The sequence below is a fragment of the Pristiophorus japonicus genome, chromosome 14, assembly GCF_044704955.1.
Source record: "Pristiophorus japonicus isolate sPriJap1 chromosome 14, sPriJap1.hap1, whole genome shotgun sequence".
Taxonomy (NCBI): Eukaryota; Metazoa; Chordata; class Chondrichthyes; family Pristiophoridae; genus Pristiophorus; species Pristiophorus japonicus.
In genome coordinates this window covers 130,352,596-130,378,091 of record NC_091990.1, presented here as the reverse complement: position 1 = coordinate 130,378,091, position 25,496 = coordinate 130,352,596, and the positions used below count along the sequence as shown (strand labels likewise).

The following is a 25,496-nucleotide window of genomic DNA, read 5'->3' as shown; positions in this document are numbered from 1 at the left end:
GAGGTTCAGCAACCCCATAGAAGAAGCAGAGTAAGAACGCAATGTCGAGTTTACTCCACCACAGGTGACCGAACACCGGAACCAAGTGGAGGAGAGCCCAGTCACTCTGGGCATTCTGGACAGGCCTGAGGCACTGCAAACAGCAGACACTCAGGTCAGCGCCTAACAACCGGAGCCCCAACTCAGGCGCTCAACAAGGGAGCGTAAACCACCAGAGAGACTGAACCTGTGATCCCAATAAGACTCGGGGGGGGGGGGGGAGGTGATGTCATGTATTCAACTATCATTGTAACCCATGTATAAGCTGTACACGTTGAGAACATTGACCACAAGGGGTGCACTTGTGGGAGACACTCTTAACTTGGGCTTTTCAGGTATAAAAGGGGAAGCTCCACCCACCTTCATCACTTGAGGTCTTGGTAATAAAGGTAACTGGCCACAGAGTGACCTCTCAAGTATGGGCCTCGTGTGCATTTATACTGTATACTAAGGACATATCAGAAACAATTGTTGAAAGTGATAGAATTTTTTTATCAGAGAACTTAGTTATTATTTGATGTGTGGAAATGTAATCCTGGTTAGGTTTACGATTTATTTTATTGGGAAACTTCAATTCATGGCCAAGATCTATAGTGCAGAATGGCATTAAATTTGGAAAGAACCAAAGAGAAGATGAGATAAATAGTGTATACCAATGTTCCCTTTAAAAAAAATTTGGGCCACAAGCTCCTTTTACAGGCTGCACGACCCATTCAAAATTCCACACATGGGCAGTTTTTTCAAATTAAAAGCCGGCTCACCTGCTGCATGGGACCTGCAGAGCACTGTTAGAAATAACCTATTTTTGGCTATCTCTGGTCACTTTAAATAATCAGGTTCGAGTGCAACCCAATATGATGGGTATAATGTGTTTAATCAGAGTTTAAGACGGAACATAACACATTAGTTATATAGCAAAAACATATGACTGTGACAAGTAGCTGATACCGATCCGATTGGACTAACGTTTGGTGCATGTTAGCAGTTCTCTGGCTTGCAGCCTCTTTCTCTTCGTCTCGAGCTTCCTTCAATAAAGCACAGAATCGCTCAAAGACCAGCCCGACTACTGTTTCGCTCTCCCCTCACACCGTTTGTGAGGACAACCTTGAGCAGGCTACTTTTATTCTCCTTGTCGGGTTGGGTCTGGAAAGGAATATTGACAAGACCTTTTGACCTACAAAGGTTTCCCTAAAAACGTACTATCCAATGCTATATCGAGTTCTTTTTTCGATTCTGAATCAAGTCCTCTCCCTAAGATGTCTCCATGATTTTAGCCACATGTCTTGTTTATACTTCCCGAAGATGCCTTCCTGTGGAATTCGTTTAATCTCTCTCGTCCAATGGAATCTTGGCCTTTATTGCAAAGGGGATGGAGTATAAAAACAGGGAAGTCTTGCTACAGCTATACAGGGTATTGGTGAGGCCACACCTGGAATACTGCGTGCAGTTTTGATTTCCATTGTTACGAAAGGATATACTTGCTTTGGAGACAGTTCAGAGAAGGTTCACTAGGTTAATTCCAGAGATCAGGGGGTTGACTTATGAGGAAAGGTTGAGTAGGTTGGGCCTCTACTCATTGGAATTCAGAAGATTGAGAGGTGATCTTATTGAAACGTATAAGATTATGAGGGGGCTTGACAAGGTGGATGCAGAGAGAATGTTTCCACTGATGGGGGAGACTCGAACTAGGGGACATAATCTTAGAATAAGGGGCCGCCCATTTAAAACTGAGATGAGGAGGAATTTCTTCTCTCAGGGTTGTAAATCTGTGGAATTCACTGCCTCAGAGAGCTGTGGAAGCTGGGACATTGAATAAATTTAAGACAGATAGACAGTTTCTTAACCAATAAGGGATTAGGGGAGTGGGCAGGAAAGTGGACCTGAGTCCATGATCGGATCAGCCAGGATCGTATTAAATGGCGAAGCAGGCTCGAGGGGCCGTATGGCCGACTTCTCCTATTTCTTAGGTTCTTATATCCATATTCTCTTTGGTACAATCCTGAGGCTCAAACCAGAACTTTCTCACTTCAACCGGTCATTACCTACTTTCCGACGTAGCAAACTTCTCTCTATTTACACTAACTTCTACTACAGAACTACAACTGTTCTGTTGGACTAACTTCAATCCCCTATTTTAACATTATTCATAAAATACATAAACAAGGTTCAAGTCTAAACTCAAAAACAATAGATACCACGTAACAACAGAGAGATTGTATATCCTACATAATATTATATCTCCATAGGAAACCAAAACATGAAGGGCCGAAATTGCCCCTTCCCTTAAGGCCTGTTACCACTGGAAATGGGCGGCCACGCTGCAGAGTGGAGTGGCCGTTGACTTTTCGTGGAATGGCCGTTGATGGCTCAATTGCACTGCCGCGGTTTCCCACCGCACCACTTCCCCCGCCTCCCCCACTTCCATAGCAATGTTGGCCAGTACTCGTAAGTGCTTCATCTCTGTGCGCACCGCCGAGGTCCCGGGCCGGAAGCAACGTTCCACTATAAAAGTCAAGAGTTGTTTCTTTCGGGTGGTGCACAGTTCCTGATGTAGGCCGCTAGAGTGCCTTAAAGGTCTGTTGGTTTCTGTTGATTTCTGTCGGCGCCTTTTTCCCACTGTTTGAGAAGCAGTGCAAGGATACAGTGCGCGCTGGTTTGCGAGTGCTGGAGGTGCCTCCACCTGCAGAACAGGGAGGCGACTTCGAGGAGGTTAGGCTTGGGGAGGGCTTTGAAATGGGGGCAGTGCTGGCAGGCCAATGCCTCTTGCACATTGTGCATGCTGCCGTGGCACGCAGGAGAAGGCAGCGCTGGGGGCAGTGGCTGCAGATGCAGCGGGCAAGGGCTGCAGGCATCATTGCGGCCAAGCATGGAACGGGCCAGGGCGATGACGACAGAGGGGAGGCAAGAGAACTGCCACAGGAAGGCCCTCAGCAAGGGTGTCCCCTAAGGAGGAGAGTGAGGTACACGGACCCCCCACACCTGATACTGGGCCAGCAGGACTAGAGGCAGCCTGCAGCGGAGGCAGCAGCCTGCAGAGGTGGAGGAGCCAGCAGAGCAGCAGGGAGAGCACAATGAGGCACAGCAGAGAGCAAAACCGCTGCTGTGGGGGCGCCAGGCCATATCGGCAAAGGGGCTTCCACCACCAATTCTCATACAGGGATCTGAATGATGATCAGTGCCTGCGCAAACTAAGATTCCGCAAGGACCGAGTGACGGAGCTCTGTAATCTCCTGCAGGCAGACTTGGAGCCGCAAACACGGGGGAGGCCAGCCCTGAGCGTCGCACCCAAGGTTACTATCGGCCTGAACTTTTATGCGACTGGTTTCTTCCAAGCTGCCACTGCGAACATGTGCAACATCTCGCAGTTTGCAGCCTATACGGGAGGTCATAGATGCTCTGTATAGGAGGAGGGCCGATTACATCATTCCCTATGACCAGGGACAAGCAGTTGGAGAGGCAGACTGCATTCCTGCGCATTGCGGGCTTCCCCAGAGTCCAGGGAGTCATTGATTGCACCCATATCGGTCTCCGGGCACCCCAACAAACTCCCAAGCAATTCCGAAACCGCAAGGGCTTCCTCTCCCTCAATGTTCAACTCATTTGCGACCACACTGCAAGATTATGCAAGTGGATGCTCGGTTTCTTGGCAGTAGCCACGATCTTTCATACTGCGCCAGAGCGGTGTACCAGCCCTCTTCACTGGTCCCAATCAAGATTGCGGCTGGCTCCTTGGTGACAAGGGCTACGCACTGAGCACTTGGCTCATGACTCCTCTGCACAACCTTTGAACTGCTGCGCAGCTCCTGTATAATGAAAGTCTGTCGGCCACCAGGACCATCATCGAGCACATAATTGAGATTCTCAAACAGAGGTTCCGTTGCCTGGACCACTCGGGGTGTGCTGCAGTACTCGTCTGAGCATGTTTCCATATTCTTGGTGGTGTGCTGCATGCTCCACAACCTGGCCGTCATGAGGGCGCAGCCATTGGAGGACGAGGCACCTGTGGAGGAGGAGCAGGATGCGGGTGGGCAATCACGCAGGAGGCAGCATCGCAAGGGAAGCACAAAGCCGTCTCATAGCTGCACGGTTCACATAACACAATGCCCAGTTGAGCCTGCATCTGGCCATGTCCATGGGCCAACCTGCGAACCCTCTCACATCACAACATTCAGGAAGGATAGAATAAAAGGAAAAGGAGGTGGGGTAGCATTGCTGGTTAAAGAGGAGATTAATGCAATAGTTAGGAAAGACATTAGCTTGGATGATGTGGAATCTATATGGGTAGAGCTGCAGAACACCAAAGGGCAAAAAACGTTAGTAGGAGTTGTGTACAGACCTCCAAACAGTAATAGGGATGTTGGGGAGGGCATCAAACAGGAAATTAGGGGTGCATGCAATAAAGGTGTAGCAGTTATAATGGGTGACTTTAATATGCACATAGATTGGGCTAGCCAAACTGGAAGCAATACGGTGGAGGAGGATTTCCTGGAGTGCATAAGGGATGGTTTTCTAGACCAATATGTTGAGGAACCAACTAGGGGGGAGGCCATCTTAGACTGGGTGTTGTGTAATGAGAGAGGATTAATTAGCAATCTCATTGTGCGAGGCCCCTTGGGGAAGAGTGACCATAATATGGTGGAATTCTGCATTAGGATGGAGAATGAAACAGTAATTTCAGAGACCATGGTCCAGAACTTAAAGAAGGGTAACTTTGAAGGTATGAGGCGAGAATTGGCTAGGATAGATTGGCGAATGATACTTAGGGGGTTGACTGTGGATGGGCAATGGCAGACATTTAGAGACCGCATGGATGAAGTACAACAATTGTACATTCCTGTCTGGCGTAAAAATAAAAAGGGGAAGGTGGCTCAACCGTGGCTATCTAGGGAAATCAGGGATAGTATTAAAGCCAAGGAAGTGGCATACAAATTGGCCAGAAATAGCAGCGAACCTGGGGACTGGGAGAAATTTAGAACTCAGCAGAGGAGGACAAAGGGTTTGATTAGGACAGGGAAAATGGAGTACGAGAAGAAGCTTGCAGGGAACATTAAGGCGGATTGCAAAAGTTTCTATAGGTATGTAAAGAGAAAAAGGTTGGTGAAGACAAACGTAGGTCCACTGCAGTCAGAATCAGGGGAAGTCATAACGGGGAACAAAGAAATGGCGGACCAATTGAACAAGTACTTTGGTTCGGTATTCACTAAGGAGGATACAAACAACCTTCCGGATATAAAAGGGGTCAGAGGGTCTAGTAAGGAGGGGGAACTGAGGGAAATCTTTATTAGTCGGGAAATTGTTTTGGGGAAATTGATGGGATTGAAGGCCGATAAATCCCCAGGGCCTGATGGATTGCATCCTAGAGTACTTAAGGAGGTGGCCTTGGAAATAGCGGATGCATTGACAGTCATTTTCCAACATTCCATTGACTCTGGATCAGTTCCTATGGAGTGGAGGGTAGCCAATGTAACCCCACTTTTTAAAAAAGGAGGGAGAGAGAAAACAGGGAATTATAGACCGGTCAGCCTGACCTCAGTAGTGGGTAAAATGATGGAATCAATTATCAAGGATGTCATAGCAGTGCATCTGGAAAATGGTGACATGATAGGTCCAAGTCAGCATGGATTTGTGAAAGGGAAATCATGCTTGACAAATCTTCTGGAATTTTTTGAGGATGTTTCCAGTAAAGTGGACAAAGGAGAACCAGTTGATGTGGTATATTTGGACTTTCAGAAGGCTTTTGACAAGGTCCCACACAAGAGATTAATGTGCAAAGTTAAAGCACATGGGATTGGGGGTAGTGTGCTGATGTGGATTGAGAACTGGTTGTCAGACAGGAAGCAAAGAGTAGGAGTAAACGGGTACTTTTCAGAATGGCAGGCAGTGACTAGTGGAGTGCCGCAAGGTTCTGTGCTGGGGCCCCAGCTGTTTACATTGTACATTAATGATTTAGACGAGGGGATTAAATGCAGTATCTCCAAATTTGCAGATGATACTAAGTTGGGTGGCAGTGTGAGCTGCGAGGAGGATGCTATTAGGCTGCAGAGTGACTTGGATAGGTTAGGTGAGTGGGCAAATGCATGGCAGATGAAGTATAATGTGGATAAATGTGAGGTTATCCACTTTGGTGGTAAAAACAGAGAGACAGACTATTATCTGAATGGTGACAGATTAGGAAAAGGGAAGGTGCAACGAGACCTGGGTGTCATGGTACATCAGTCATTGAAGGTTGGCATGCAGGTACAGCAGGCGGTTAAGAAAGCAAATGGCATGTTGGCCTTCATAGCGAGGGGATTTGAATACAGGGGCAGGGAGGTGTTGCTACAGTTGTACAGGGCCTTGGTGAGGCCACACCTGGAGTATTGTGTACAGTTTTGGTCTCCTAACTTGAGGAAGGACATTCTTGCTATTGAGGGAGTGCAGCGAAGGTTCACCAGACTGATTCCCGGGATGGCGGGACTGACCTATCAAGAAAGATTGGATCAACTGGGCTTGTATTCACTGGAGTTCAGAAGAATGAGAGGGGATCTCATAGAAACGTTTAAAATTCTGACGGGTTTAGACAGGTTAGATGCAGAAAGAATGTTCCCAATGTTGGGGAAGTCCAGAACCAGGGGTCACAGTCTGAGGATAAGGGGTAAGCCATTTAGGACCGAGATGAGGAGAAACTTCTTCACCCAGAGAGTGGTGAACCTGTGGAATTCTCTACCACAGAAAGTAGTTGAGGCCAATTCACTAAATATATTCAAAAGGGAGTTAGATGAAGTCCTTACTACTCGGGGGATCAAGGGTTATGGCGAGAAAGCAGGAAGGGGGTACTGAAGTTTCATGTTCAGCCATGAACTCATTGAATGGCGGTGCAGGCTAGAAGGGCTGAATGGCCTACTCCTGCACCTATTTTCTATGTTTCTATGTTTCTATTCCCAGACAGTAAAATGAGAGACCTCATCAGAAATTCCATAAACAAAATAAAGATTTATTAGAACCCAAACAATAGGTTTCCAAAACATGCACATAATTAATTATCACCCTTGTGCAACTCCTTATTACCCCTCTTACTCAGACCTACCCTTACACTACGATGCAGTGTCTCCCCTGTGGCTGCCTTACGGCTTTTGGAAGGCTGCTGTGTGTCTGTAGCGGAAGTTACAGATGTCCTTCTCAGATGCCCTCGAGCAGCTCTGGCCCTCTCCTCCTGACTCTGGCTGCCAGTCGCATCAAGGGTGTCTGTTTCGCTCATGATGACACTTGGGATATCATCTGGAATCATAAATGGGAGAAGGGGTGCCGTAAGGGTGAGGTGCTGCATTGCACCATGCAGCAAGCAGCTTGCACACAAGCGTAAGTAATAGCCAGATAGGCCACTGCACTGTGAAGGAGAGATGGCATTGCACAGAGGCCTCCACTTATCCATGCTGCGCCCAGCGCCATCGGAGCAACCAGCAGTCACGGAGTCCAACGTGCGCGCCCACTAGCCGCTGCATCCTTGCCTCCAGATCAATGAACTGGACATTTTGCGACTCACCACCCCCACCCCCCCCCCCCCACCAGTGGCTTGTTGGTCGGCACAGTTGTGCGCCACCTTGGCCTGCAAAGCAACGATGGATTGGTAAGTGCCAGTTTCCAGAGGCCTCGGCAATGAGTGCAAGTCTGGGTCGATTACATGCAGCTGTCATTCTCAGATGCAATGGATCCTCCATTGTGAGTGTGCACACATACAGGCCTAGCAATCAACAGCTACTTCAGCTACTGTGTTGTGTTGATGAGAAACAAGTTAAGTTGAAGGAGAGTCTGGCAAATGTAATCTGAGGAGTTAGAGGAACCTGTACTCACTTTCATCAGACGAATAAGTTGGGGGCCTTTTCCTGCATTGGTTGGGGATGCGCTGGTGAATTGACGTCCCCGAAACCTCCCCTGCAATCTCCCTCCAGGCATCTGTGAAGGCACTCCTACTTGGTCTTCTACCACTTTAAGGGGAGAGTAACCGCCTCCTTCCCTCCACAGCTTCCATCAGAGTTTCCAGCTCCGCGTCGCTGAAGTGACTGGCCCTTCTCAAACTTCCCCTTGCAGCCATCTCCGCTGATGCATAGAAGCATAGAAAATAGGTGGAGGAGTAGGCCATTTGGCCCTTCGAGCCTGCGCCGCCATTCAATAAGGTCATGGCTGATCATTTCCTCAGTACCCTTTCTTGCTTTCTCTCCATACCCCTTGACTCCCTTAGCCATAAGGGCCATATCTAACTCCCTCTTGAATATATCCAATGAACTGGCATCAACAATTCTCTGCGGCAGGGAATTCCACAGGTTAACAACTCTGAGTGAAGAAGTTTCTCCTCATCTCAGTCCTAAATGGCCTACCCCTTATCCTAAGACTATGTCCCCTGGTTCTGGACTTCCCCAACATCGGGAACATTCTTCCCACATCTAACCTGTCCAGTCCCGTCAGAATCTTATACGTATCTATAAGATCCCCTCTCATCCTTCTAAACTCCAGTGGATAAAGGCCTAGTTAATCCAGTCTCTACTCATCTGATAGTCCAGCCATCCCTGGAATCAGTCTGGTGAACCTTCGCCGCACTCCCTCAATAGCAAGAATGTCCTTCCTCAGATTAGGAGACCAAAACTGAACACACTATTCCAGGTGAGGCCTCACTAAGGCCCTGTACAACTGCAGTAAGACTTCCCTGCTCCTATACTCAAATCCCCTAGCTATGAAGACCAACATACCATTTGCCTTCTTCACCGCCTGCTGTACATGCATGCCAAATTTCAATGACTGATGAACCATGACACCCAGGTCTCGTTGCACCTCCCCTTTTCCTAATCTGCCGCCATTCAGATAATATTCTGCCTTCGTGTTTTTGCCCCCAAAATGGATAACCTCACATTTATCCACATTATACTGCATCTGCCATGCATTTGCCCACTCACTTAATCTGTCCAAGTCACCCTGCAGCTTCTTAGCGTCCTCCTCACAGCTCACACCGCCACCCAGTTTAGTGTCGTCTGCAAACTTGGAGATATTACACTCAATTCCTTCATCTAAATCGTTAATGTATATTGTAAAGAGCTGGGGTCCCAGCACTGAGCCCTGCGGCATTCCACTAGTCACTGCCTGCCATTCTGAAAAGGACCCGTTTATCCCAACTCTCTGCTTCCTGTCTGCCCACCAGTTCTCTATCCACGTCAGTACATTACCCCCAATACCATGCGCTTTGATTTTGCTCAGCCTGTGGAATTCCCTGCCGCAGAGAGTCATTGATGCCAGTTCATTGGATCTGTTCACGAGGGAGTTAGATATGGCCCTTACAGCTAAGGGGATCAAGGGGTATGGAGAGAAAGCAGGAAAGGGGTATTGCGGGAATGATTAGCCATGATCTTATTGAGTGGTGGTGCAGGCTCGAAGGGCCGAATGGCCTTCTTCTGCATCTATTTTCTATGTTTCTATGTTAATCTCTTGTGCAGGACCTTGTCAAAAGCCTTTTGAAAGTCCAAAGACACCACATCCACTGCTTCTCCCTTGTCCACTCTGCTAGTTACAGCCTCAAAAAATTCCAGAAGATTCGTCAAGCATGATTTCCCTTTCATAAATCCATGCTGACTTGGACCGATCCTGTCACTTCTTTCCAAATGCGTTGCTATTTCATCCTTAATGATTGATTCCAACATTTTCCCCACTACTGATGTCAGGCTAACCGGTCTATAATTACCCATTTTCTCTCTCCCTCCTTTTTCAAAAAGTGGTGTTACATTAGCTACCTTCCAGTCCATAGGAACTGATCCAGAGTCAATAGACTGTTGGAAAATGATCACCAATGCATCCACTATTTCTAGGGCCGCTTCCTTAAGTACTCTGGGATGCAGACTATCAGGCCCAGGGGATTTATCGGCCTTCAATCCCATCAATGTCCCTAACACAATTTCCCGCCTAATAAGGATATCCTTCAGTTCCTCCTTCTCATTAGACCCACTGTCCCCTCGTAGATTCGGAAGGTTATTTGTGTCTTCCTTTGTGAAGACAGAACCGAAGTATTTGTTCAATTGGTCTGCCATTTCTTTGTTCCCCATTATAAATTCACCTGAATCCGACTGCAAGGGACCTACGTTTGTCTTCACTAATCTTTTTCTCCTCGTATATATTTATAGAAGCTTTTGCAGTCAGTTTTTATGTTCGCTGCAAGCTTCCTCTCGTACTCTATTTTCCCCCTCTTAATTAAACCCTTAGTCCTCCTCTGTTGAATTCTAAATTTCTCCCAGTCCTCAGGTTTGTTGCTTTTTCTAGCCAATTTATATGCCTCTTTTAACACTATCCTTAATTTCCCTTGTTAGCCACGGTTGAGCCACCTTCCCCGTTTTATTTTTACTCCAGACAGGGATGTACAATTGCTGAAGTTCATCTTTAAATGTTTGCCATTGCTTGTCCACCGTCAACCCTTTAAGTATCCTTTGCCAGTCTATTCTAGCCAATTCACCCCTCATACCGTCGAAGTTACCTTTTCTTAAGTTCAGGATCCTAGTTTCCGAATTAGCTGTATCACTCTCCATCTTAATAAGGAATTCTACCATATTATGGTCACTCTTCCCCAAGGGGCCTCGCACAACAAGATTGCTAATTAGTCCCTTTTCATTACACATCACCCAGTCTCGGATGGCCAGCTCTCTAGTTGGTTCCTCGACATATTGGTCTCGAAAACCATCCCTAATACACTCCAGGAAATCCTCCTCCACCAGTTTGCTACCAGTTTGGTTAGCCCAATCAATATGTAGGTTAAAATCGCCCATGGTAACTGCTGTACCTTTATTGCACACGTCCCTTATTTCATGTTTGATGCTGTCCCCAACCTCACTACTACTGTTTGGTGGTCTGTACACAACTCCCACTAGCGTTTTCTGCCCTTTGGTATTCCGCAGCTCCACCCATACTGATTCCACATCATCCAGGCTAATGTCCCTCCTTACTATTGCATTAATTTCCTCTTTAACCAGCAACACCACCCCGCCTCCTTTTCCTCTCTGTCTATCCTTCCTAAATGTTGAATACCACTGGATGTTGAGTTCCCAGCCTTGGTCACCCTGGAGCCATGTCTCCGTGATGCCAATTACATCATATCCGTTAACTGCTGTCCGCGCAGTTAATTCGTCCACCTTATTCTGAATACTCCTCGCATTGAGGCACAGAGCTTTCAGGCTTGTCTTTTTAACACTCTTTGCCCCTTTAGAATTTTGCAGTAATGTGGCCCTTTTTGTTTTTTGCCTTGGGTTTCTCTGTCCTCCACTTTTACTATTCTCCTTTCTATCTTTTGCTTCTGCCTCCATTTTATTTCCCTCTGTCTCCCTGCATTGGTTCCCATCCCCCTGCCATGTTAGTTTAAATCCTCCCCACTAGCACTAGCAAACACTCCCCCTAGGACATTGGTTCCGGTCCTGCCCAGGTGCAGACCGTCCGGTTTGTACTGGTCCCACCTCCCTCAGAACCGGTTCCAGTGTCCCAGGAATTTGAATCTCTCTCTTTTGCACCACTCCTCAAGCCACATATTCATCTGAACTAACCTACGATTCCTACTCTGACTAGCACGTGGCACTGGTAGCAATCCTGAGATTACTACTTTTAAGGTCCTACTTTTTAATTTAGCTCCTATCTCCCTAAATTCATCTTGTAGGACCTCATCTCGTTTTTTTATCTATATCGTTGGTACCTATATGCACCACGACAACTGGCTGTTCACCCTCCCTTTTCAGAATGTCCTGCACCCACTCCGAGACATGCTTGACCCTTGCACCAGGGAGGCAACATACCATCCTGGAGTCTCTGTTGCGGCCGCAGAAACACCTATCTATTCCCCTTACAATCGAATCCCCTATCACTAAAGCTTTCCCACTCTTTTTCCTGCCCTCCTGTGCAGCAGAGCCATCCACGGTGCCATGAACTTGGCTGCTGCTGCTCCCCTCGATGATTCATCCTCCTCAACAGTACCCAAAGCGGTGTATCTGTTTTGCAGGGGACTGACCGCAGGGGACCCCTGCACTACCTTCCTTGCACTGCTCTTCCTGTTGGTCACCCATTTACTATCTGGCTGTGTACCCATTCCCTGCTGTAAGACCAACTCGCTGAACGTGCTATTCACTTCATTCTCAGCATCGTGGATGCTCCAGTGTTCATCCACCCATAGCTCCAGTGCCGCAATGCAGTCCATCAGGAGCTGGAGGTGGTTGCACTTCCTGCACACCTAGTCGTCAGGGACAACGGAGGCGTTCCTGACTTCCCACATAGTACAGGAGGAGCATAACACGTATCCGATCTGTCCTGCCATGACTGAACCTTTAGATAAACTTAATTTGACAACAACAATGCTAAAGGTTACTTACTGATAAAGAAAAGAATAAAGAAAAGCTACTTACCAATAACCAGCCAATCACTTACCCCCTTGGCTGTGACGTCACCTTTCAATTTCTTTCTACTTCTTTTATGCCTTCTCTCCCCGCTGCAGCTGCACCGGCTGGGCCTTTATAGGCCTCATCAACGCCCCGAACTGTCGCCGCCTCTGCTCTGCCGCTGGACCTTTATAGGTCTCACCAACGCCCCGAACTCTCGCCGCTCCAACTGCAAGTGAGAACGAAGTCATGACACAGCTGCAAAACCTGACCTTTAAGAACGCCAGGAGCGGTTGCATCGTTAGGATCAAATGGTTAGGAGCGGAATTTCACGGTCCAAACAGCCACTCCGCTGAAACCAACCCATTACACAAGTCATGACTACTCCGCTCCGTTTTGGGACTGAAAAGGCGGAATTTCTATTTTAACACCACCCCTTCCATCTCAACTGTAAGGGACACTAAAATGCGGTGCATGCGCCCCATTTTGGACGGAGGGCAATTTCAGCCCCGAGCACTTCTAAGCATTTATCTAGTTTGAGGAGACTTTCCGTCTGTAATTCGAACATAACCATTTAAACACAGCATTCTTCGCATCACAGTTCTAATTGCATAACCATATACATTTTTGGTATCTTTCGTTTCTAACAGCGCAGTGCGCAGCTTAAGGGAACATTGGTGTACATCACTGCCAAGTGGAAGGATATGGGTTTGAGCCTGCTGTTTCCTCCATGGATTGGGTTATCAATCTCGGCATGTAGTTGTGGGGAGGAAATCCAGTAAGAAGAATATCGGCCTGGATTTTGCAGTCAGTGGCGAACAAACAGTGCCAGCCGTGCATTACAATGACACTTGCCCACATACTTTCTGTGGGCTTTTGCACTTGAACTTGTGATAGAAAGCCATTTCAGCAGGGCACCCAATTCAGGGAATCTGGGACCTGTGTAAATAGGGAAAGCAACTGTGTATCTCCTTAACCAATCAGATTGAAGAATTCTAAATGAGGCGTGCAGAGTCTAAACCAGGAAGTGTAAGTTAAAATAGTTAATTCTATGCCAAATAATGCACAGAAAGCAAAATAAAGAGAACGAAAGAATAATGGGATTAAGAAAGAGATAAAAAAGAAAATGTTTTAATAACTTTTATTTAAAATCTCCAACAATAATTAAAATCTGATGGAATGAGACTCCACATTTGTATAAGTTAATTTTCAGTGCCAGAGAGGTTGTTTGGCGATAATTAAGACTTATCAGGATGTTGGCTGATGGTCTCGTGGTCGTGAAAGGTGATGTATAAATCCAAGTCTTTCTTTCTTCAAAAATTCACTTACCCATGAATGAACAAGTCCTAACTTTTTCTGCCGTGTTTAGTGGGTATCTAGTGGGTAAGTACCGTAAATTCGCACCCTTGCATGTATTTGAATGTGAAGTCTCTCGGCAGGATACTGGTATAGTGAAACTTCTGGAGGTGCAAAGCAACTCGGACAGCATCTTCCTGATTTCTGCATTTAATTGTGCATGTGCGATCGGCGGAAGTTGCTGTCCGATTTACTCTTCAATAATGGTGAACACTGATAGCCTCGCTGTTATTTTTACCACAAAATCTGGGACATTGTTTATAATTTTGTTGGTTTGTTACCTACTTTCCCTTCCTCTTTCTTTCTTAAATCCTATTCTCCTCCCCTTGCCCCTCCTCTTTCCTTCCATGTTAATTGAGTACAAAGGCATACTGGAAGAGCATATAAGATTACAGTTCATATGTTTGCCTGGGGCAAGCTAATCACCAAATCAAAGAATCACAATCACAAATAGTAATGACAGAATCAAACTCCAAGACCACGAGATCATGTTGAGAAATTTCTACACAATTCCTTTGTCCATATTTTAAAATCAATTTAAAATCACATTGTGTAATTTCACTAATATTATGCAGCATAATTTGAAGTGTCAAAAGCTATGGAGAGATTACTTTTTCAAAATACAGTGAAGTAATTCATAATATCTCTGAGGAGTCAAGTGTGGGAGTTGGCATCCCAAAGGCTTCATTTTATAACGTCTTCATAGACCTTGTCTCCTTGTAATTACTAGGTTACAGCAACAAATGTCAGCACCAAACACAAGATTTTTATTTAAGTTAAGAGAATAATTGAATTAATGAATGTTTTATGGCTCTTACATGTTTTACATTACAATTAAATAAACGTAACATTAGGAATTGGTCATACTTGTTGCAGATGTTCAGTGAGTGCAGTTTAAAATTTGCTAAACAATGCTGAGAGGGTGAAGACTCAGTTGTGACTATTTTTTTTTAAACACATAGGATAGAGTAAACTACCCACCACTAAACTAACTTACATAATTTAAGATATTTTTCTTCAAGTGCCAAAATGTTTTAACAGGCCATTTTTGAAAAACTGAACAGATGGTTGACCTGAATTGCTAAAAAATGTGATTGTTTTCAGAGTAAGGCATAAATCTATCAATATATTAGGAACATAGGAGGCCATTAATGCCCCCCGAGTCTGTGCCACCATCCAAGGGGCAGCATATAGATGAGAAATAGGAGAGGGCCAAGAATATATCCTTGGGGGATAGCAGAGGTAACGATGCGGGAGTGGGAAGAGAAGCCATTGCAGATGATTTTCTGGCTACGATTAGATAGATAATAGAACCAGGCAACTCCAGTCTCACCCAGCTGGATGATGGTGGAGAGGCGTTACAGGAGGATGGAGTGGTCAACCGTGTCAAAGGCTGCAGACAGGTCAAGAAGGATGAGGAGAGATAGTTTACCATTATCTTTTCTTCTTCTTCGACAGTCCCTCGGAGTCTAGGATGACTTGCTTCCACACTAAAAATGAGTTCTCAGGTGACTGAAGAGTCCAATGCGGGACCTACAGTCTCTGTCACAGGTGGGGCAGATGGTGGTTGAAGGGACAGGTGGATGGGGTGCCTGGGTTGCCACGCGCTCCTTCCGCTGTCTACACTTGGCTTCAGCTTGCTCTCGGCGATGAGACTCGAGGTGTTCAGCGCTTTCTCGGATGTTTTTCCTCCACTTTGAGTGGTATTGGGCCAGGGATTCCCAGGTGTTGGTAGGGATGTTGCAATATTTCAAGGAGGCTTTGAGGGTGTCCTTGAAGCATTTTCTCTGCACCCCCTGGGGCTTGCTAGCCGTGTCGAAGCTCCAAGTAGAGCACTTGCTTTGGGAGTCTCATGTCAGGCATGCAGGCGATGTGGCCCGTCCATCGGAGCTGATCAAGTGTGGTCAATGCTTCGATGCTGGGAATGTTGGCCTGAGCGAGAACACTGACGTTGGTGCGCCTATCCTGCCAATGGATTTGCAGGATCTTACGGAGGCAGCGCTGGTGGTACTTCTCCAGTGTTTTGAGGTGCCTGCTGTACATAGTCCATGTCTCTGAACCATATAGGAGGGCAGGTATCACCCTTGTACATGGCCTTCTTTGACCTCACAAAGGCCTTCGACACTGTCAACCGTGAGGGATTATGGAGCGTCCTCCTCCGTTTCGGCTGCCCTCAAAAGTTTGTCACCATCCTGCGCCTGCTCCATGATAACATGCAAACCATGATCCTGACCAACGGATCCACCACAGACCCAATTCACGTTTGGACCGGGGTCAAGCAAGGCTGCGTCATCGCACCAACGCTTTTCTCAATCTTCCTTGCTGCCATGCTCCATCTCACCCTTAGCAAGCTCCCTGCTGGAGTGGAGCTAAATTACAGAACAAACAGGAATCTGTTCAACCTCCGCCACCTCCAGGCCAGATCCAAGGTCATCCCATCCTCTGTCATTGAATTACAGCACGCAGACGATGCCTGCGTCTGTGCACACTCGGAGCCCGAACTCCAAGCCATCGTCAACACCCTCACCAAGGCATACGAGAGCATGGGCCTAACACTAAACATCCATAAGACAAAGGTCCTCTACTAACCTGCTTCCGCCAGACGGCACAGCCCCCCGGTTATCAAAGTCCACGACGAGGCTTTGGACAACGTGGACCATTTTCCATACCTCGGGAGCCTACTGTCAACAAGGGCAGACATCAACGACGAGCTCCAACACTGCCTTCAGTTTGCCAGTGCAGCCTTCGGTCACCTGAGGAAGAGAGTGTTTGAAGACCAGGACCTCAAACCTGGCACCAAGCTCATGGTCTACAGAGCAGTAGTGATACTTTTGTCACAGTCACAAAGGATGTCATTTGTGACTTTGATGAGAGCCGTTTCGGTACCAAAAATAATAATTGGTGTAATATAAGAATTAGATTTTTTTGTAGGAGCTATTGGTTTAAAAAGGTACGTTCACCGTGCTACACAGTGATGTTTAGGTTTATTGATGCATGCAGTCAGAAGTGTATTTGACGGGCTGGTTCAGCGGTTGAGAAATGCGGCTTTGTGGACATTTTATCCTTTGTGAGAAAACAGACATGGGATTGCATTGATTTGAAATTGTGACTTCTGTTGAAGTGAGATATCAAACACAAAATACCCAGAAAAAGAGTATGTAAAGCTATTTAAAGAATATGGCTACAAGCTTACCGTAGAATACGATCACAGTGTATACTTAGTCCCAAAAACTATTGCTGTTTTACAAATATTGATATTCTGTGACTTAGTATATCAATATATACACTTGCCTTTCACCTGTGTCAGTTTCTCCTCTGTGAAATGCCTTGGGACATCTTCTGTATAAATGCAAGTTGTTACTGTTAATGATGACAAAAACAGAAAAAGTGTTTCACTTCCTAGTACTTGCATCTTGATGAGCACAAAATAAACGTGGGTTAACTCAGCCTTCATATTTTTCATCTTGTTAGATTGTATTCTAATAATTCTTGTTGAGTTTGTGACTTTCTATGATTTAATGTGTTGTTTCGGGCGTGTCTAGACAAAACAAGGTACAGTACCTTGTTTGACTTGAATAATGAAAATCCTGCTTTCTGCAGGAAACTAAATCTGACAATTAAGCTATGGTGTTTGAATAGCAGGAAACCTCTGTTGGAAAGCAATAGACAAAGTCAGGAGTTTCAAGCTGAAATAATAATGGTCTATAGCAGTCCTAATCTAATCTGTCTCCCAAACACTAAAACTGCATTTAATTGCATTTCCCTTTTAATGTTCGCTTGAAATTAATGTCTAAAATGCAGTATTGTTAATTCAATACTTTAAACAAAATCTGATTAAAAGATTCTGTCAAATGCTGTCCTTATCAAAAAGAACAAAGAACTGATTGTGAGAGCAAAGTGAAACAAATTAAAAGAAACTGGATTTACAGGCTGTCTTTTGATATATTTAACCAGTAAAAACAACGCTTGACTTTTTATCCTCCCCTCCTAATTTTCCCCTTCCCCTCTTGAAGGCGTTGACGACCTTGCTGAGGTACAGTTCCAAGAGTGACAGACAAAGATCAGGAGAAGGAAACCTGGACAGAACCTTTCACTGCTAGTAGCTAGGGACCATTAAAGACTCACCCAACACTCACTTTTATGCTGCATATTGTTGAACAATTGTTTTGAGAAACACAATGGCCAATTACATAGCCATGGCGGGCATCGGGAACAATCAGCATTTCACCAATCTCTACAATTACAGACAAATTAATCCCACAATAGAAGGGAACATTAACAAATTGGAGGGAGCACACAGCCCTTAAAACACCCAGAAGAACTAACCTTGGCTGCCATTTTGCAGTTCGCATTGGAAAAGGGCAGGTACATAGTGCACCTGCCTCTGCTCCTGGCTATAACATTTATTTTCAATCTCCATCTTGCTGAGGGAAAGGAATATTCCCAAAGAAATACCCAAGCTATCCAGAGGGTGCCATTTCTTATTTCATGCAAACTGTCTTCAATAATAGGACTATCTACAATGGTAGGGGAGCAAAACTCAAAAACAAAGACGACCACTGAAAGATCTAGTCCAAAAGCACAATCAGCCAACAAAACTGCAATAAAAACAACAACAACTTGTATTTATATAGCGCCTTTAATGTAGTAAAACTTCCCAAGGCACTTCACAGGAGTATTATGAGACAAAGGATTTGGCAACGAGCCACATAAGGAGAATTTATGGCAGGTGACCAAAAGCTTGGTCAAAGAGGTAGGTTTTAAAGAGCATCTTAAAGGAGGAAAGAGAGGTGGAGAGGTTTAGGCAGGGAATTCCAGAGCTTGGGGCCTAGGCAAAAGAAGGCACGGCCGCCAATGGTTGAGCGATTATAATCAGGCATGCTCAAGAGGGCAGAATTAGAGGAGCGCAGATATCTTGGGCGGGGGTTGTGCGGCAGAAGGAGATTGGAGGTGGGGAGATGTGAGGTCATGGAGGGATTTGAAAACAAGGATGAGAATTTTGAAATCGAGTTGCATAACCAGGAGCCAATGTAGGTCAGCGAGCACAGGGGTGATGGATGAGCAGGACTAAATTCAAAATGCAATAGAAGCAAAATAAAGCCCTAAAATAAGCTCTGCTAATTCACTGCAAAGGGTCTGGTAGTACAGTACTCCCAGTGGCAGTGTAGTTGCAGGAGCGCACTTTGCTCCAGCTTTTAAAGGTGTATATCATTAACCTTGCAATATGTGTGCACTGCATGGGAATTCCTAGGGAAGCAAGGATACACCCTCAAATTTCCCCAAATGAATGCTGTGGAACAGCACAAGCCTCCTACACCCTAGCACTGGCCAACAAAAAATGCTTGTAGCTGCCCAATCTTGCACTCCTCTTTGGTGTGGCACTTCTCACCTCAGATTCCATTATAATGGGGCCTGAGGTCCAGTATGGTGGTGCCTTGGGCCTCCTCATTCAAGGACAGGGTACGCATTCTGCACCCCCTGCATGCCGAAAAATGGTCAAGCCAAAATTTCTAAGCACTTGCACTTATATAGCACCTTTCATGGCCTTAGGATGTCTCGAAGCGCTTTACAGCCAGTGAGCTACTTTTGAAGTGTAGTCACTGATGTAATGTAGGAGTAAAGAAGTAACAATATATTTGTACTAAACATTAGTTTAGGACAGTGTTGTCTGAAGTTTTGAATGCCCTATTATAGAAAGCCATTAAAAGTTTAGTGTAGATTCACCAGGATGATACCAGAGATGAGAAGCTATAGTTATGAGGAATGATTTAAAATACTGGGGCCGAAATTCAGGGTCTCAGAGATCCGTTAGTGCCTGTTTGTGGCAGCCATTCCAAAAAATCGAATGGCTGCCTTTTTGGGGTCAACAGGCCGCCCCGACTTAAATTCAGGTCGGGGATTTTTCGGCCTGGACCCCATACCGCCGAAGTGGTATCACTGCCAGTAAAATGAATAATAACACAATAAAAATACTTACCTGGTGATTTTCACCTCACTCCATGGATCTCCCACCATGCGATGCCCCCGACATCTGTGTCTGTCAGTGCACCTCTGCAAAGTGACTGCGTGCCCAGCAGCGCGATGGCCCTTAAAGGGGAGGGCCCACTGCCTCGGCCACAATTCAAGAATTTTTGCCAGCCGACTTGCCGATCGGCCGGCAAAATACTGGCCCCGGGTTCGGCCAGGCAGCCTGGCACCTCCTCTTGGCCAAAGTTTTTAAAAGTAGCCAGAATCTCTCCCCTTTAACGGAGGGGAGAGAGCGTGGTGACACACACGCGCTGTGACGCCACCACGCTGATTGACAGCGGCGGGCGGGCCTTCCGACCCATTTTCAGCCAGTCAGCCTGGCCTTGAGTCTATGGCTCGCCCCCATTATGATCCATTTCCTGCAGGACTTGAAAATTCAAAGTCCTGAAAATGGGTCGACTCACCGGATCAAGAGTTCCAGCGGTCAGTACCAGCTTAAAAACTCAGGTGTTCCAGCATTCTGGCACACCTGAATTTCTGCCCCTGAGACTATTTCCACTGGAGCAGGGAAGAGTAAGAGGAGAGATATTTTTTAATTATGAAGGGTGTTGATAGGGTAAATAGAGAAAGACTAGTTGCTCTGGTCGAGGAATCAGTGACAAGCAGTTGAGAATTTAAAGAAGTGAGGACAGTGGTTAGGAGAAATTTCTTTACACAGGGGGTTGTTGCAGCAGGGAATGTTTTGCCACAAGGAATAATTAGACAGCAAACATTGCATCTTTTAAGGGAAAATTGGATAAATATTTGAAATAGGGGAGTTACAGGTCTATGGGTAGGGAGCGAGATAGTGGGATTAGTTTTTGATTGCTCTAGCAAAGAGCCACCAATGACCTGATGGGGAAAATGGCCTCCTGTGCAGTTCTATATAGTGTGGTTCTATTAGAGCCCTGCCGTTGCTCTGCATCCTGCTCCCTAATTTTTCTCTGCATCCCAATACTCGGCTCCACTATACTTCCGATGATATTTAAAACTTGTGATTTTCCACAATTATTAATTTAAGTCATTTGGTTATGGGAATTAAAATGGAATCAGAGCAATTCCTCAAATATATTTCTGTGTACCTCAGAAGAGTAACCCCCCCCGCCCACTGCAGCAATGTGATATTTTTCTATATCGCACACAACTGTCCTATGGCTTCCTGAATAATTGGTAATTTAGTACTGAATTAGAGATAATTTTGTGGTGTTCTCTCGTGTATTTTAGGAACTGGATTGAAACAGCGTAAACTCACTTAAATAGAACTCTTACAGCCAACAGTTGAAGCATTGATCACATCAGTCTTGAGCTGGACTGAAGTGCATATCTTAGAGCTGAAAGACCAGTATCTAACCCACTTCCCCATAATAATCTGTTAATGCCGCTAGCATTATTTTATTTATAACACCTGACTACAGCGAAGGCTAGAGTAAACCGAGAGCAAAACAGTTGTTTGGCAAGAATTGGTCTCTTGTTGAAGTATTTAGTCTTTTCTCAGCTAAAAGCTATTCATTTAGACATAATGGGCCCAAGTTTCCACATGATTTGCACCTGATTTTTAGGAGCAACTGGTGGAGAACGGACTATCTTAGAAATCGCAATTCTCCACCTTTTTTTTTTCTGCAGTTCTAGTCAGGTAGAACAGTTTCACTTTGGAACAGAATTGTTTCTTCAAAAGGGGGCGTGTCCAGCCACTGACGCCTGATTTCAAAGTTTCCACAGTGAAAACGTACTCCAAACTAACTTAGAATGGAGCAAGTGAAGATTTTTGTAGAACTGAAAAAACCTTGTCTACACATTAAAAAATCAGGCGCAGGTTACAAATTAGGCGTCCAGAACGAGGTGGGGGGGGGGGGAAGGGAAGTCATTAAATTCTATAATAAATCCTTATTTATACTTATACAAATATTATACAAATAAATCCAACCTGAATAAAAATTTATAAGCAAAGAAAAGATTAAATAAACCATCTTCCTACGTGTGAAAGTGCTTCAGCCAGGGAGAATGCTGCAGGAAGCCTCACAAGTTGAGGCAGCCGTTCGTTCGACGGCAGGGGGGGGAGGAGGCAGCCGTTCCCGACGGCGGGCGAGGGAGGGAGTGCGGGCCCGACCGATCGAACGCAGCGGGGGGGGGGGGGGGCGGAGGAAGCCGTTCCAGATGGCGGGCGGGAGGGAGTGCGGGCCCGACCGACCGAACGCAGCGGGGGGGAGGAGGCAGCCGTTCCCGACGGCGGGCGAGGGAGGGAGTGCGGGCCCGACCGACCGAACGCAGCGGGGGGGAGGAGGCAGCCGTTCCCGACGGCGGGCGAGGGAGGGAGTGCGGGCCCGACCGACCGAACGCAGCGGGGGGGAGGAGGCAGCCGTTCCCGACGGCGGGCGAGGGAGGGAGTGCGGGCCCGACCGATCGAACGCAGCGGGGGGGGGGGGGGGCGGAGGAAGCCGTTCCAGATGGCGGGCGGGAGGGAGTGCGGGTCCGACCGACCGACCGAACGCAGCGGGTGGGGGGGGGGGGAAGAAGCCGTTCCAGACGGCGGGAGGGAGTGTGGGCCCGACCGACCGAACGCAGCGGGGGGGGGAGGAAGCCGTTCCAGACGGCGGGCCCGACCGACTGAACGCAGCGGGGGGGGGGGGGGGGAAGAAGCCGTTCCCGACGGCGGGCGGGGGGGGAAGGAGACAGTGAGAAGGGTGCAGGAAGCCTCACAAGTTGAGCAGCCATTCCCGACGGCAGGGGGAGAGGCCGTCAGGAAACGGCTGCCTCAACTTCTGAGGCTTTCTGTAGCCTTCTCACTGCAGCAAGAAGCCTCAGTGCTGATGGCAATGTGGTTTTATTAGAAAATGTTCAAAAATTAAACAGCTACAAAGAACTACAAAAATGGCCAAGTGCCAATGTTTCCTTCACACTGCGCGTGCGCGAACGCTCCAACACGCACGCGCAGGGTTGCCGGCAGGAAAAAAACTAATTTAAATGGTACCCGGGGCGCCCCCTCCCACTTACAAAATCGGCGCGAGTGGTAGGCTCTGCCCCCTGGGCGCCACGCCAAGCAGACATGGACCTGCAGGACGCTCCAGAATAGCATGTTTTTTTTCCGGCGCCGTTTTCGGCGCGAAAAACGGGCGCCCAGCTCGGAGGGGCGCCCGTTTTTTATCGTGTGGAAACTTGGGGCCTAAAAATTGCTGGGGTTAATTATGTAATTGGCAGAGCTACATTAAAAATTGTTCCCCTCAAAAAATGTGCAAAATGTAGGATACTAATTTGTAAAAAGTTATATAAATATTTAAAGAAGGAAAGATAGATCTTGATTAATTCAATTTTAATAACCTTTCAGAATCTTAAACTTAATTTAGAAGGAATCATTAGAAATGATTGGTCTTTTTTCTTTTACTCTCTAGTACTAGCACCTACATTGTGTTGCCCCTCACCCCTCCCCAATGAGTGATGAAACAGGTTGGATTATTTCACTAGTGATATATCGAGAATATTGGGAGATCGAAATTAGCCTGACAGCCTAATGGGGCACTTTATTCAGTGAAAGGATAAGGAAGTAAGAACTCTTGACACGTGCCTGAAATTTATATCAGAAAATTGTATACAAACAGACCGTTGATTTTCCAACCATTAAAATTAACAGATGAAAAATCAGAGGCCTGGGAGTGGGCAGCTTCTTGAAATGTGTGTGCACCAGGAGTGCCAAAATGGAAAATCTCATCTAATATTTCTGTGCTTTATGGTTAACTTTACAACAGATCAGAATTGGTTTATGACTATGTTGTCTAGTTTGAGTCGAATTAGATGATAACATTGACTAAGTTATATTGCTTCCTGTTCGCAAAATCAGAAAATGGATTTCAACAAAGAGCTACAGCCCATTTGATTTCATCCTTCCGGAATACCTACCATATCATCTCCTCATTACAGGATTCAGCTGTTCCAGCATAACCCTCTGCATAAAGAAATGCTTCCTGATTTTTGTCCTACATTTGGCCTGCATAATCCTGAACCTGTGCCCACTTGTTCTGCTGCCATCGTGTATCTGAAGTATATGCTCATAAACATAAAAACATAAAAAATAGGTGCAGGAGCAGGCCATTTGGCCCTTCGAGCCTGCACCGCCATTCAGTATGATCATGGTTGATCATGTAACCTCGGTACCCCACCCCTGCCTTCTCTCCATGCTCCCTGATCTTTTTAGCCGTAAGGGCCTCATCTAACTCCCTTTTGAATATGTCCAACGAACTGGACTCAACAACTTTCTGTGGCAGAGAATTTCACAGGTTCACAACTCTCTAGGTGAAAAAGTTTCTCCTCATCTCGGTCCTATATGGCTTACCCCTTATCTTTAACTACTGACCCCTGGTTATGGACTTCCCCAACATCGGGAACATTCTACCTGCATCTAACCTGTCCAGTCCCGTCAGAATTTTATAAGTTTCTATATAAAGCGCCGGGGGGGGGAGGAGAGCAGAGTTGGAGGAGAGAGACAAAACCATCCATTTCTGTTATTAATGTATGATTCCAGATTTCCACATGATCCTTGCCTATCAAACAGATGGTCATGTAACTTTGTAAATGGGTCTTGATGGAGTCGAAATGTCCAGAATTGCTTTTATTAGAATATTGATCATTTGCCTGGTATCATTAATTATTCTTATTAATGCCAAACAAGTTTAATTTAGGCATTCGCTTTTCACAATCTGGTTTATATAATCTTATTTGTTAAAATAGAACTGAAACAGCAATATTTCAAAATGTGTCTTTTTTTTAAAAGAGCGCCTGGTGAAAATGTCATTAGAAGATCTCCGCGAATTCCTTCAGGAAATTATGTCTCAAAACTTTCATTACGATGACGATGTTGTTATTGATCAACTGGAAAAGTCCATGTCCGAGCTGAGAAAACTGAAGCTTGAACTTCCTCCACCAGGTATGTAGCAATTCTACAGCAAGCCAGCTTATTCATCTTTTAACATTCATCTCCATTTTAAGTTTCAAGCAACATTTGTCAAATGCAGAAAATTTAGTTTTTAATAAATTGTATATTTTTTCATTATTTTGGGTAACTCCACTCTTCTCCCCCGACCCTCCACAGAGGAGCTCTTTTTCTTTCCGTATCTTCCCTTTGGTCCCACTATGCCATACACCATTCCTAGCTAGAGAGCAAAGTTAGCATTCTAAACTTCAGGCTTCTGGCTGGTGATGAATTTCAGGAAATGTTCCTTCCTTCCCTCTGAACTGGAGGATAGCCTCCAGATGGCATTTCCCCAAAGAGTAGCCAAGATATGGATCTCGCTATGAGCAGCTGGAGCATTGAGATGCAACACCTCCCGTTTTGCAGCAGCTTTCAAAAGAAGTTTATTTCCTTCCTGCTATAATGGAAATGGAGGTAGATAGTTAACATATGAATTCAGACACAAGAAGATAAAGTGTGAAAATGAGAAATTGGGCGCATAAATGATTGCAAAATTATTAGTAAGTTATTGCAAAAATAACTGCTAGTATTGGTCTTAGCAATGTAGGGAATCCCCGTGCAGATGTACTGAATGATCACTGCAGTGATGATTTAAAGGTAAGTCCCCACTTCATTGTAAATTACATGCATGGCGCACGCTCCGCCATTTGTACCTGAATTTGCAATCAGGGTCTTAAGTGTCAAATTTGCATATTTAAGTAACCGTATGCCGGTTTCAGGCTATGGCTGAGGTGCCCTCCCTCCGATTTTCACTTGCTGGCCTCCGG

At 45.9% G+C, this 25,496-nt stretch overlaps 1 protein-coding gene across 1 annotated transcript in view; it reads left to right on the top strand.

Annotated features, from left to right (window-relative positions):
* LOC139280102 (uncharacterized) overlaps nucleotides 1-25,496 on the top strand; it is a 340,066-nt gene that overhangs the window by 267,891 nt on the left and 46,679 nt on the right. The window contains exon 13 of the mRNA XM_070899614.1: nucleotides 24,532-24,684. Coding sequence (XP_070755715.1) covers nucleotides 24,532-24,684 — 153 coding nt within the window. The remainder of the gene's footprint in view (nucleotides 1-24,531; nucleotides 24,685-25,496) is intronic.